Source organism: Labrus mixtus, chromosome 19 (genome assembly GCF_963584025.1).
Source record: "Labrus mixtus chromosome 19, fLabMix1.1, whole genome shotgun sequence".
Taxonomy (NCBI): Eukaryota; Metazoa; Chordata; class Actinopteri; order Labriformes; family Labridae; genus Labrus; species Labrus mixtus.
In genome coordinates this window covers 9,412,836-9,426,932 of record NC_083630.1, presented here as the reverse complement: position 1 = coordinate 9,426,932, position 14,097 = coordinate 9,412,836, and the positions used below count along the sequence as shown (strand labels likewise).

General features: G+C 39.9%; 1 protein-coding gene across 1 annotated transcript in view; it reads left to right on the top strand.

Moving 5' to 3' along the window:
• Positions 1-13,825, top strand: part of LOC132994532 (holocytochrome c-type synthase) — a 36,886-nt gene extending 23,061 nt beyond the window's left edge. The window contains exons 2-8 of the mRNA XM_061064930.1: positions 8,508-8,622; positions 8,721-8,768; positions 8,953-9,086; positions 9,409-9,557; positions 10,162-10,281; positions 10,485-10,571; positions 11,408-13,825. Coding sequence (XP_060920913.1) covers positions 8,514-8,622; positions 8,721-8,768; positions 8,953-9,086; positions 9,409-9,557; positions 10,162-10,281; positions 10,485-10,571; positions 11,408-11,606 — 846 coding nt within the window. The 5' untranslated portion in view covers positions 8,508-8,513 and the 3' untranslated portion in view covers positions 11,607-13,825. The remainder of the gene's footprint in view (positions 1-8,507; positions 8,623-8,720; positions 8,769-8,952; positions 9,087-9,408; positions 9,558-10,161; positions 10,282-10,484; positions 10,572-11,407) is intronic.
• Positions 13,826-14,097: the final 272 nt, after the last annotated feature.

Genomic DNA, 14,097 nt, shown 5'->3' with positions numbered 1-14,097 from the left:
CTACAAGTCTGAGCTGGTAATGTCTCAAAAGCCACGCCCCTCACTAACATGCTCAAGCACCATTGGTCCAGAAGCGGACCTCAGCTCATGCTTTGAGTGTGGGCTTCTGCATGCATGGGGTAGGGAACGAGCAGGGAGACAGGGAGGCGTCTGATTGGTTCATCAGATTGGTACCTCGTGGCAGACATTGGCCAAAGTTTTTACAGGCTTACAACTGCTACAGATGACGGTTTTTCTTTGATCCTTTTTCAGAATGAATTATTAATGTCTGTCAGGACCGAAAGACAATCTCAACCAAATTTTAAAAAAGTGTATCTGGAGAAAATTACCAACCCTGCATTTAACGTCAATCACAAACAATGTCACCTACAAAACTAAACTTACCTCGTTCATTTTATGTCTCATGTAACTCATGTATCAGACATCAACAATGTGACTGACTAAATTTGTTCTAATATTTGTGTAATAAGTTATCAAAAAAAGGGTTAAAGATTTTACAAATATAAAAAAAAGGCAAGGCAATTTTTTCTTTAAGTGTGACAATATCAATGATACCTGGGTAAGATTGGTAGTTGTTATTGGCAGGCATTTTATTTCGCACTTTATACTTGTGGTATTGTAACTGCCTGATGGCTCACTCACATACTTTCATATAAGCCTTTTTTTGCACAACAGCCCTAACATCTGTGTCTCCAGATTTCTGTGCTAGTGACATTTGTTATTTTGTTTGCCCAGTTACAGTCTGCGTCTTTCTCCCTTTGGCAGGAGGTGTCCTTCAAGCCCCATTCTCCTCTCACTCATCCGTCACTCGTCATGACAAATGGTCCACTATGAAGCAGCTTCTCCTCTGAAGCTGAGGTAAGTGGCAGCTGCGGAGCCTCACAGCAGGGAGTTTTATTTGTGCTCTCCTTTGTTGCTGATGCTGGGATAATTTTTCCTGCAGGTCGCATGCTGAGAAAAGGACTCTTTACAATGATGTTGATTGCTATGCTTTGTCTGGAAGATGTAGTCTAGCATCACAAACAACAAAAAGATAAACCAAAGCTGCATGTTTACTTCAACAAATAGAGCGCTGCTCTCTTCTGCTTCAGGAAAGTCAAGATCAAGTCAGCGCCTTGGCGTGAATGTTGAAGTCACATAATGGGCAAGGCTAAATTAAATATAATTGGATAATTACATTACACCCACAAGAAAGCAATATAACAAAATGCAAAAGTCTATAACAAACACAAAATGACTGAGCAGAGCTCTAGTTTAGGGAGGAGACACATATGTCTTCTCTTTGGTTGTGGCAGGCAGATACATACTTTACAGCCAAAAGAAATGTGTTGTTACTTTCTACCAGGATGAAAATGTCCCCTTATTTGTTCTGTGGATGATTTCAGGCATTTTGATTGATATCTTATCTTACTTAGGAGAACATGTTCCACTCAGTGGGGAAGTCAAGCTTTCAATTTGACTTTAAATCTTAATGTGCTGTAGATTTTGTTCTAGATTCTGCCGCTTGGTAGTGAAGGACTGAAACGTTAGCTGCTAATTTTTCCACCTTTTTGTACTGTTTCACCTAGATTTTTGACCTGTGGACTTTTTTGTGTTTTTTTAGCCCAGTGGAATTGGTGTGCAAAGTCTTCTCCAGTAGGACTACCGACGCATCCAAGTGTCATTTATTTGATGCCCTGAGTAGGCACAGTCTCATGCCTTCTCACATATTTATTAACCTTTAGCAACATTTTTTTAAATAGAAATAGATTTTTTTAAACATAAAAACAGCTGAACATCAAGCTGTCGCCTAGCTTGATAAGAGACAGCACCTAAGGAGATGAAATGTTTATTATGTCTCCAAAAGACAGCGGAGAACCTAAAAAAGCAACAGGAATGACAAAGTGAGAGTCATGCAAACTCCATGAATTTATTCAAGTTATAATGCAAACATTATGAAGTTCATTTCAAAGTGAAATCAGAGACATTTAAATGGTTAATACCTTTGGTATTGGTTGGTCTTTTGGCATCCCATTTGGAGATATATTATATTCTTCTGCTAGGCAATGCAGCACATTTCATGATGGGAACTCCCCAGTTCATCCCTTGCATTGATCAAGTCATTAGCTAATTATTGAAAAATGCGTTGCTATTAACTTTGTGTAACCACAACCCAGCACATTGTACTACACACCCCAGACTTTGCTGTCAGGGAATCATATTTTGGAATTGTCATCGCCCATTGAGTGCACAAGACCCTGTAGACTTACAAATCCGAAAGAGAAAGTGGAGTTGGATTGGCCACACCCTCAGAAAACCTGCCACAAACATCACCCGACAAGCCCTGAAATGGAACCCCCAGGGGAAAAGGAAAAGAGGTCGCCCCAGGAACAGCTGGAGAAGAAGTGTAGAGGCAGAAATGTCAGAGAGTGGACTCAACTGGGGACAGCTTGAGCGAAAAGCCACAAACAGAGTGAAATGGAGGATATTCGTCAGCGGCCTATGCACCCAAGAGGAGCAAAAGGCTTAAGTCAAGTAAGTCATTGAGTGCACATCATTTATGATAAATCACTATTTTTCAAGGAAATATGGGTTTCCAGATGTCAGTTTTAATTTAAACTGAAGGATGGAAATGTTTATCTAAACTATGGATTAAGATTAGGCAAATAGCCTGAATCGAGAACATGTTTTTTAGGAAAACATATTTTCATTGTTCGATTAGGCAACCTAAGTGTTGAATACATGAATAATGCCATCGACATTAATGTATGATCACATTTAAATAAACCAGTTAAGATGAATAATGTCCTAAGGCAAGGAATAAATATAAAACAATGTTGCCTTCAGATGTTGGCCTTTCTGGCGTTCTCTCTGCATAAATATGTAAAGATAAAGCATGTCATTTTCTTCACAACTGTGCTCCTACACATGAGAGCTCCCTCCAAAGGGCCAGACAGTGTAAATAGAGGCTCCAGTCGAGTTTGTCCAGGAGAAACAGACGTGCTTGTCCCCCCATGTGCCTGATCAAAGGCAGAGTTAGTGGAAATGAAAACAGATAAAAAGGCCCAGTGAAGGAAACATCTCAAAACAGCGAGTTGAAAATAACACATTCATCATCGTTTTAGTCCCAGCTGTAGATGGACTGGAATTAATCAGGACTACAAAGCAGGAACAAAGTCTGCGATGCAGGCCCGAAGAGGCCTGTTTTACTTCAGCTAAATCCCTCTTTGTTTACAGACTGGGTTTAAACACTGTGACAATTCACAAATACACCTGATCTGTCAGCATTATGCAATCTATTTGTTTTGAGTGGCAGGGTAAGAGTAAAAACTTCTAAGACTGCCATGTTCAAGCAATATACTTATTAAGGATCCAATCCATTTTTTTGATATACGAACAATGGATAAAAAAACATGTCTAATAAATAAATGGGGCTTTTATGGCGTTTAGGACAGTGGAGCGAGAGCGTGGTGTCACAAGTGAGCTGGACAAACAGGGAGAGCACACAGTTTTTAAGTGATCTAAGATATTATTTATTGCAAACTAAGGCAAATCATTCTGATCAAAGAATATGCAATCTGTAAATCAGTGGTGGTTGTAAAGGTGAATGTGTGAAGAGTTGACAAGAGAGAAAAACTAGAGCATGAGAAGCAAGCTTAAATACTGAGGTGCACCGCCCAGGTGCACAATATCAAATTAAGTGGCTCCGCCCCTCTCTACCTGAAGGCAACCTAAGTGGGGAGAAATGCTGCATTCACGTGATGCTCGGGTGGTCCAAGGTTCCGAGTTTGGAAGTCGTTCTCCCGACTTCAGCGTGTTCACGTGATTTCAGTTCAGAAAGTCTGAATGTTGTAACAATAACACAAAACAGCGTTGATGGTATGAAGAAGATCAGTGAAATGTAACTGTTAAAAGTTATATTTGAGCTAAAAGTTGATGTGCAATACCTGAATTAATTAAAAGTATGTTAACATTAATGAAACATATTTTGCCCCTCATTTGATGACGATTATGAGTCAAGTCGGGAAGTCGGACAGCTCATTCTTTTCCGAGTTTTCCGAGTTGTTGTTCCAACTTGAGCAGGTGTTCATGTGCATTTTACAACTCGGAAACTCGTTTTTCCAATTTGTCCGACACCACATGAATGCAGCAAAATACAAGGAAGCAGGAGGAGTACTGACAATCAGGGGTCATCACAGTGGAATGACATAATTTAAATGGGTATTAGTTTGCTATCAATTTTATGAAATGTGAAAAGTCTAAATTTCAAAAAGCCCCGTTATGTCACAAGAGCCAAAAAATAAAGGTAAACCCAAATCCAGATTCAAACTGATGATTCATTTGAACAAACAGGCAAACGTGCAAAAAGTAAAGCTTACTTTTCCAGAATAGAAAACCAACAGCCACGCTGAAACTCTATCACACAAACACGGGGTAAATGTGACAATCACCTGACACAGAAGGAAAGAAACACAGGGGGCAATCAAACACAGGTGAGGACAATGAGGGCAAACAAAAATGAGACAAATTCAATTTGTAGGTTGAGTCTCAAGTCATTTGATTTTTGATTTGAGCGTGACGTGTCCAAGTCTTGTTACATGGGTCCAAACTAATACGCTGACACCTAATCATTGTGAACCTCCTGCATGTTCTACTCCATGTCATGTAACGGATGCTTTGATTTGATTCTGGAGCGGCTGTGGCAGTTGGTAGAGTCGCCGAAGGTCGAGGGTTCAATCCCCAGCTCCTGCAGCAACATGTCCGATGTGTCCTTGGGCAAGACACTTAACCCCGAATTGCTCCCGCTCCTCGTATTAATGGGTATGAAGTGATTAGTTCCTTCTGATGGTGTAAAAGTGCTTTGAGTAGTCAGAAGACTAGAAAAGCCCTATACAAGCTCAGGTCCATTTACCATTTGGTATGTGCTAGTCCAGAAGCTGGTTTTGTGCCTGAGACACACATCATCAGATGACGGATGTCTGTAAGTGAACGCTGGTTGTGTGTTTGGGGTATAAAACGTTTACTGCAACAACTTCATAGTATGCATCACAGCTGTGGGGAAATCACAATCACATTGAGTCAATAAAAAAACACATCCACAAATAGATTCAATTCATCAGGATATATCTCTATAACCCTCAGATAGACATTCAGCTGTTTTTTTTAAGTTAATTCATTTATTTCAACGTGCCATACACCAAAGGGTGCCGAGCCCATATGGGCTCACAAGACACTGACAAAAATAACAAACAATAGCAGCTAACGAAATGAGAGAAGAAGAACAGATACACTGCACATACAGTGACAGGCCAAATGTGAACATAAACCACTTTCAACACTCGTTGAGCGCCGACTGTAACTTCAATGAATCAAACCTAAAGTGTCCTACAGCGACATGAGCGAGTTGAACACCTAATGTGTGAACAAGTACTAATTGACAACAGGTCAGACACAAGTTTGCATATATTGAGCCTCCATGAATTGAAGTGGCACTATTAGATAAGAGTCTCATTCCTGGCACTGCTGGAAGTGTTCTGTATGTGTGCTCCATTTCTCTGAAAGAAATTAGGAAACTCTTCCGCCTCAATCTGTTCAACATGGGTGAAGCGACTTGTGTGAACAGCCGTGTTCTAATCAGTGTGACTGGTGTGAAGTTTCACATACTTCTCAATAATTGCGGTCTGCAGGGTTTGCAGAGGTTTGGTCTGTGGCGCAAATGTTCATTCTCTGAAGAGAGGAAGGTCACGTTATCAAAGCTACAACTATTGCTTTAGAGAAGGATTTGCGATATTAAGACAGCTGACACCTATTGATACTGAATACAAAACATTGCAACTTTATGCAAGATCACGGTTTTGTATGATCACAAACAGCTTTAACAAATTCTCCCTGCAGAACACTTGGGAGGAGAGCGTTACTGTGAGCGGAGTTTGTGTTCTCATTCCAGGCACAGCAAGGACTCGGATTAATTACTCAAGCAAACAAATAATGGAGCCAAACCCAAAGCAATATCCATTGGTGTCCAAGTAATGTCCCAATGTTAAGTCTTTTTTTCCAATGTGGGCGTTCACAACCACAAAAACTTCAAGCATAATAGGGCTTTACTTTACTCACACTTTTAACAGTATATGCTGTTTGAGGGAAATTATTTTAACAGTGCAAAGTAGATTAAAAAAAGTCAAGGATCAACTGGATAATTGTTCTGAATAAACTTGTGTGTTGATTGTAATGTTATGAACTTACCATACATGCTTAGAAAATGTATTTTTAGGGGCTTAATAAACTTTCCTTAACCTGTATAAAACAAATGGAAAATTTAAGCTTTGGTCACAGAAAAAAGGTTAGCAAAACTGTGTCATGTTTTTAAGCCACTAACTGGGACTTTTTTGGATTTAGGTCCTTAGAACCTTCAGATCAGAAGAATGTTTGAACAGTATCAAGAAGCAACTAAAAACTCACCTGTACAGACAACTCTTCATGTAACCCCTTATTTTTATGGTAGGCTGAAGCCCTGCGTCGATATTAAGTTTTCTGATTATTAGCTACATGAGTTGAACATTTACCCAAATGCTGCTTAAAGGTCGCATATTATGCAAAATTCAGTCCAAGTTAATGGTAGATTAAATGTTGAATGGTTGATTTAAGAACACATATTTTCAATATTATGAATACAATGATGAAGCCCTATTGATTAGCTTTGTGGCTACAAATACTGAAATATATTTCCAAAAAGTACCACTACTGTTTCATTAATAGCTGTGGTTAAAACATAATCATTCATGAGTATTGACTCCCGGCAAGGCTCAGAGGTTGTCAAATGATAGGCTATATGCACATACAGTATTAACTGAAATAATGATTAAACACATACTGGAAATGTTGGTCTTTTAGTAAGAAAAGTTGTGTGTAGGACTATTCTGTTTGGAGATTTTCAATAAAAACATTTAAAATTTTAAACAGCAAGGTATCACTTTTTTTCATGTGGGTCCTGAGGGGCTCATATGAACAAAAGTTGGGAACCACTGATGCAGAGATGTTAAGGAAAAATAGTACTTTTTTTTACATTAACCTGGCGAAATGTTCTTTAAAAAATAAGTCCTTATGTAAGAAGGACTGCAGTGTACCCTTCAGTATGATTTGATACAGTGCCACTGTGGATACTACACACATTTTACCCATACGCTGGTTCTGGCTCCCTCTAGTGACTTGCCAATATACTACAGGAAAACCTTGTTAAGTAACACAGGGACAAGTCAGTGCGAACGTGTTTGGTAAACAATGTCAATAGGACTTTTAACACTTATGGGAAAGTTGGTTTAAATCCTACAGTGCACTCCATTGTTGGCAAAACTGATGGCAAAAAGACATTATAAGAGTAAAAGAAAGCCAAATGCTTAACTTACGTTTTGAACTTGTTGTATTTATACATGTATAAAAGAAGGGTAAATATGTTATCAGATTCATTGTAGTCACAAAGTATTACAAACATTTCTTGTATAAGAAATAGACTGATTCCATCCCCAAGTAGGCTAACAGAATGACACTTTTGCGGGTTGCCTATTGGCCTACACTTTATGTAATTAAACCTTTACAGTCTATGAATTAAATATAGACTATATAAACACAAATCTATAAAATATGTTTGATCCCCGGGATAATATAACATCATAACGGGACCGTAGTCTAATTCCTGTGGGGTCTTTGAAACGAAAAAGTGTGAGAACCACAGTTTTATTTATTTAAATATTATGGGAGTTACATAGCGTCGACGACGACGTGATGACGTGATGGCTTACGTAAGCTCAGTTGTGCAACTACTTCTGGGTGACGTCGTCTGTCCTGCACGTTGACATTGGGGATAGTAACCGGACAGAAAACACTTCTCATCTGACTTCTCCCAAAGGTTAGTTTCCTTAATTCTCTCGCTCTCGTTATATATCCGTCCTCATGTTGAAAACCCGTCAGACGGATACTAAAAGAGGTGTCCCAAAATGTTATTTTGAAGTATCACTTTTAGAAGGAGGTTAAATCTTAAAGGATGTAGTCAACCTATCCGCTAACATTAGCATAGCCGCTAGGTAGTCTGACTTTCTGTGGATACAATTAGTAAATGGGGGTAAATGCTTAGCGTGAATAGCAGGCTGATTTATGCATTTCGTTTCTTTTACTCATTGTAATCACAGTGTTTGGGTGTGTAATTGTTTATTATCACTGTAAAGCTTGAGTGTAGAAGCTTCCAGACTGAATCGTTGAGGTTATTTGAGGATACACTTCTCAATGCACCCAAACATGTGACGATTACATTAGCCATATGAACTCAGTTCTCAAAGACACATAACCACAGGCTAAATATAGATAACATACTGTGTATGTGCATTTACCAACTGTGTAATTAAATGTTCTTTCTTGGGTGTCCAAGGGGCTGAGCATTATTTTCGCTATTGCAACTTAGATATTTATCCACCCCAGCATATCTCAGGTGAATTGTGTGGACAGCCTAAATGTTGTGTGTTTTTGTTTCAGAACAGGGCAGGATGGGAGCCTCCATGTCTACACCAGCTGCCCCTACAGTCCAGGCAGAGGCCATCATGGCCACCCCACCTCAGGGCTGCCCCATGCACCAAGACGCCAAGCCTGTCAAAGGTGACTTTACGAGACTCCTAACTAGCATTACGTCATTATATTACTATATTATATCATGTAATAATGTTGTTTTATGTGTCTGTATCTTACTTTCTCAGTGTCTCCCCCTTCTGAGTGTCCCATGCATCAATCGCAGCCTGTGAAAGGTAACAGTTATAAGATCAGTGACATGCAGGCCTGTTAATTATTTTTGTCACAACACATTTGTTTCGTCTCAAAGTTCATTTTTAAATGCTTTACCAGTCAATTAAAGCTGTGGCCTAATATGGTTGGAGTTTTTTTTTTGTTGTCCCCTCTTAAGTCTGAACCAGTTGCTTTTGTGTCCTTCAGTTACTCCTCCGCCTGAGTGTCCAATGCACAAAGCGGAAGCAGGTCCGGCTCACCAAGACCGGGCCTATGAGTTTGTCGAGTGTCCAATGAAAGCTGCAGAAGGCGCGAACAGCGACATCGACCCTGCAAACATGGTACCTTTACCAGTATGGGGTACGGAAGGGGAGGAGGGGGGTTGAGCGACAGGGAAGGGGAGTGAGAGAACAAGCAAATCAGGAATAAATGTTAAATCATCAAACATAGAGCCTCAATTCTTTTCACTGATCTTAATGCTATGAACAAGAATGTTTTTTGTAGAAAATATTTTCTTGATTTCTCCAAGCAGCAATCTTGGCCATGCCTTTGTGCTGTTACTTGCAGACTGAATTTATTTTCTGCTGGATAAGCTACGTATGTGTCTTTAAACTATGCGGTCCTGCGTCTAAATCCTGTTTTGTTCTGTTTTTCTTATTCCAGATGCCTCCTCCCAACCAATCACCAGCTCCTGACCAACCTTTCAGCCTGTCTGTCAACAGAGAGGAGTCACAAATACCTCGCCACAACACCGAGAAGAACTGGGTTTACCCTTCTGAACAGATGTTTTGGAACGCCATGCTGCGGAAAGGGTCAGTCCTTACTCAGCCTTTCTTATGTCAGCTCATCACTGCAGGTGTTTACAGAAACATACCCCCAGTTTGTAACGGAATTTAAAATGATTTTTAAAAAACATTTCTGTCCATTTATCTTAAAGGCAGTATGAAAAAGGTTCATCTATTGCGGTTTGAGAACAGAACTTTAACCCCCATCCCGCCTCAACAACACCAAAAGCTTAGCTTAAAAACCTTTTGACCTCAAACGGTGCAGGATGTTATTAGCTGGAGGCTACAAAACCACTTTGTAAATGTTGACGCCCTCCAAGACACAGAAAATTAAGAAAATATCAAAGTCAAAATCTGAGTTTTGGCAGATACAGACAGAGCAACCCACATGAAGAGGATGATAAGAGATCATTGAGAGAGATGTGATCTTTTTTTCCTGAAGAAAATGATGCTTATATTGGGTTACTTTTGAGCGTAACAAGTAATATTATTGTGAAATTTGTATACCTGTTGTTGTGGGATTGTTGGGTTAAAGGATCATGGTCACGACATTTACAATAAGACGAGCCATGGCGTTGCATTTTGTCAGTAAAGCCGTAAATGATGATCCACTCACTTGTTTGTGCTGCAGGTGGCGCTGGCGGGAGGATGACCTTGCTGCTAAGGACATGACCAACATCATTAAAATCCACAATACAAACAATGAGCAGGCCTGGGAGGAGATCCTGAAATGGGAGGCCATGCATGCAAAGTGAGTCAACAACAACTGGCCCTCGACAACAAGGGCGCCAGCTTTCTTATTATTACCCTCACTGTTTTCAAACAACTGTGTCCAGTGGAAGAATCAATCGTAGCATCAAACAAACATAACAACATCACAACCTCAGGGTGTACATGATCTGCCTGAAATATTGACCGTTAATTAATGATGGTTTCTTTTTTTTTTGACTGCAGGGAATGTCCATGTGGGCCGACTTTGAAGAGGTTTGGTGGAAAAGCCAAAGAGTTTTCTCCCAGAGCTCGCGTCCGTCACTGGATGGGGTGAGCTCCTTCAAACTACATCAGCCTTGATTTTAATCCCAAAAACTAAGACGTTAAGAAATAGTTAATTTGTGTCTTCATTCCTTTTGTATTAACACGATGACATTAAACTTAAAACTATTTTTGTTTACGTTTAAACCTTTAATCCACCTGAAGCAGGATGTTAGATGTTTAGACATCATTTATTGAAGAAAAGTTTGAATGTTCTACTTCCTGTTCTTCTTCTCCTTTCCTTAAACCCAGTTTTCAAGCATGGAAACATTATATGTACCTTCTATACAGATCTGATACTGCACCGGGCAAGATTGTTCAGGGAAAAACATCCTGTGATGTTCAATGGAGATCCCACAGTCAAACATGTTTTAGTGTTATTTCACTCTGATTGAAATGCTGCTGCTGTGTGCATCATTAAAACAACATTTAAATTAATTATTAGTTTATTTGATCAGGGACATTGTACAAAAACATTAGTCTCAGAAGAGAAGAGAAGCTTTGTAGCAGGTTTAGCTAACTAGCTAATTTCCATCAGTTTCCCTTGGCAGACGATGGCAACAGTAAAATACAAATCACACACACACACACACACCCAACACATTAGTTAATTGCCACACACGTACCCCAAATCCTGCCTCCTGCACATTTGGTTTGACGTTTTACCACCAATAACAAATAAAGTCAGAGATGTCACAACTCAGATGAAGTGACTTTCTTTTTCTTAAATTGTATAATCCCTTTCGTACAGTCCCATTAGTTATAGCTTCCATTGCTGCTTCAAAGAAGCACATACCAGCGTCCAGTTCAAACATTAACAGCTGTTGCTTCTCCTCGTCCTTTAGCTACGAGTTGCCTTTTGACCGCCACGACTGGATCGTTGACCGCTGTGGGAAGGAGGTGCGCTACATCATCGACTACTACGACGGCGAAATCAACAAAGAAACCTACAAGTTCTCCATCCTGGATGTACGTCCCGCCTTTGACTCCGTAGACGCCGTCTGGGACCGCATGAAGGTGGCGTGGTGGCGCTGGACTTCCTAAAGGACTCAAACACACACACACAGACACATAGGTCACACATTCAAGGACTGTGAAACCGGCACTCCTTTCTGCTCTCTACACGGTGTGCTGTGAAAAGATACCTTACTCAAGACTCATGAAGAATAAGAAACTGACATATGTTCGTTTTAGCAGAACCTCATTCAGTAAGGCTGTAGGAAGCTTCATCTGCTCATCATATTGATCGATTAAAACTATTTGTTTCACATTACTGTTCACATATTTCACTTACAGCATGTGCATCTAAGCTAGTGGAAGTGTTTGTCAAACAGGTCACATGTGGCTCCCTGCCTCTGAACATGCCTCTACATGCCCTCAGAAGTAAATTAAGAATTTACTTTAAGGAACACTCCGACTTTTGTACAGAATTGACTTCAGGAGTTACCTCTCCATGTCAAAAAAGGTTCCAAAACGTCTTCAGTGGCCAAGTAGAGCTTTGTCAAGTCAGAGAAAAAGAAAAGTGATGACAGGCTTGTCTTAGTTTTTAGGATTGGAATCAGCAAACTACCTAATGAATACAGATGAGTTGAAATGCATAACCCAGAACTTCCACCAGATACGTGTGCGTTGCGCGTCAACTCAAGAAATTCCCACTGTAATTACAAAATCATCCCGAAAGCATGAGATAATACAATGCATGTGGTATAAAACCCCTTATAAACACAACATTCTGAAAATAAACCGGATATTTTAATGTTGTTTCGGTGTGTGACTTCCTGTCCCGCTCGTTCTGCTCAGTGGTAAATTGACGCGTCGTGCTCCGGCACCTGGCAAAAATAGCAGCCTTTGCAGATCTGCTGTGAGACGCAGCGGAGCGGAGCCAGCGGAAACACAAACATTGAATAAAAGAACCTTTCAGCTCTGCTACCGTGGTAGACGGGACACACAGCGAACATGTATCTGGTGGAATTTAGCAGTAAGAGAGTCAAAAGAAAGATGTGATTGACATGCAGTGTCGGAAATGTGAGATCAAACATTTCTGTACCCTTTTTCTAACTGGTACTAAAAGTCAGGATACACAAGTATCTGCTGATTTCTATCTTCTTTTTTTCAGCATCCCTTCTACTCTTAACGGTTCATTTATGGAAATGCAATACTGTATAAGCAGGAGATCCCCTTAACTTGAGAGATTGAGGCTGCTGTGCTGCCGACTTCCTTGTTTCTACATCTCATGGCAGCTTTAAATATACAAGTAGATCTTTTGGAGCAAACTCTGACCTCTAAACAGATTACTCTAAACAGATTACTTGACTTATTAAAGTAGATTTTATTCAATTACAGTTAATTCATACATACATCTTAATTCCATGAAAATATAACTGTTGGTGATGTCAGACAAACCAGACACAGACAATGTAACTTGGTAACTGGCTTATCGACGTGAACAGAGCCTAGTATGTTATTTTTTGGGGGATAAATTGGACAATAACCTGTAGTTTCATTTTCCACTATGAAGACTGAGGATGTTCAGAGGGCCGAGCTTTGAGTTGAAGTAGACTTGTCTGACTTATCTCTGGTGTATTCTCCCAAGAACGTCACCAGATCTGTCATACTTCCCACACATCGAAGGGTTTTTGTTTCACCAAGGATGATTATTCTAACTGGTGAGGATGGGTTTGCCACTTTTCCTTGATGATTGTGTAGCGGTTTATGATTGTGTTTGTCTTATATGGATACGGGCGGACCTCCAGGATACATAGTTATATATTTCTTTTAAAAAGGACAAGGATGACTAGACTTGCTGTTTGTTCTGTAGGAGGAGCAGATGATAGAAGCTTGTGTTGAGGTAAATTAATAGCTGGCTATCAATTTCAGAAATTCTCTTGTTTTGGACACATCATATACTGTTTTAGTTTTCTGATTCTCAATAAAAATGCTAACAGTTCATTTCAGATGGTGTTCATCACGTGCATTTGTTTAAATCTACATTTGCTCTTGCATTGTTTAAGACATTTACAGTGGAACATTTCATCTCCAGCTTCTACTGTCCTCATTCTATGTTTCAGCTGTGGCATGTATTTCTTTTTTTTCTGTTCTACGGATATCTTGTTTTCTATTTATTTTTGATGACTGAGTGTACACGTTCTGTGTACAAAATCTTGATGCTTTTGTTCCCAGATACAGTCTTGTTGGATCTAAAAACTATTTTACCAGCTCTGGTGGTTAACTATCAATAAAGCTGGATACCTTCTTCCTCTGAATTTATGTCTCTTGGAGGCGTCTACTTCTGCATCAGAACATGGCCAACACCTGGCATGGATGGATCAGCAATTATAATGTGCATAAGACCTGGCTCACAGTGGGTCTTCACCTCAAGTGAACTGGATTTGTTTAAGTTAAATCTCTGTGCTGGCTGATTTAGTCTTTCCAGAACAAACTTGGATTACCATTTTCTCATGGAGCTGACTAAAGGGAGAAGGGGAACATGTAACACACAGAAGGGACCAACAAACCGCTGACATCTGGATGAATT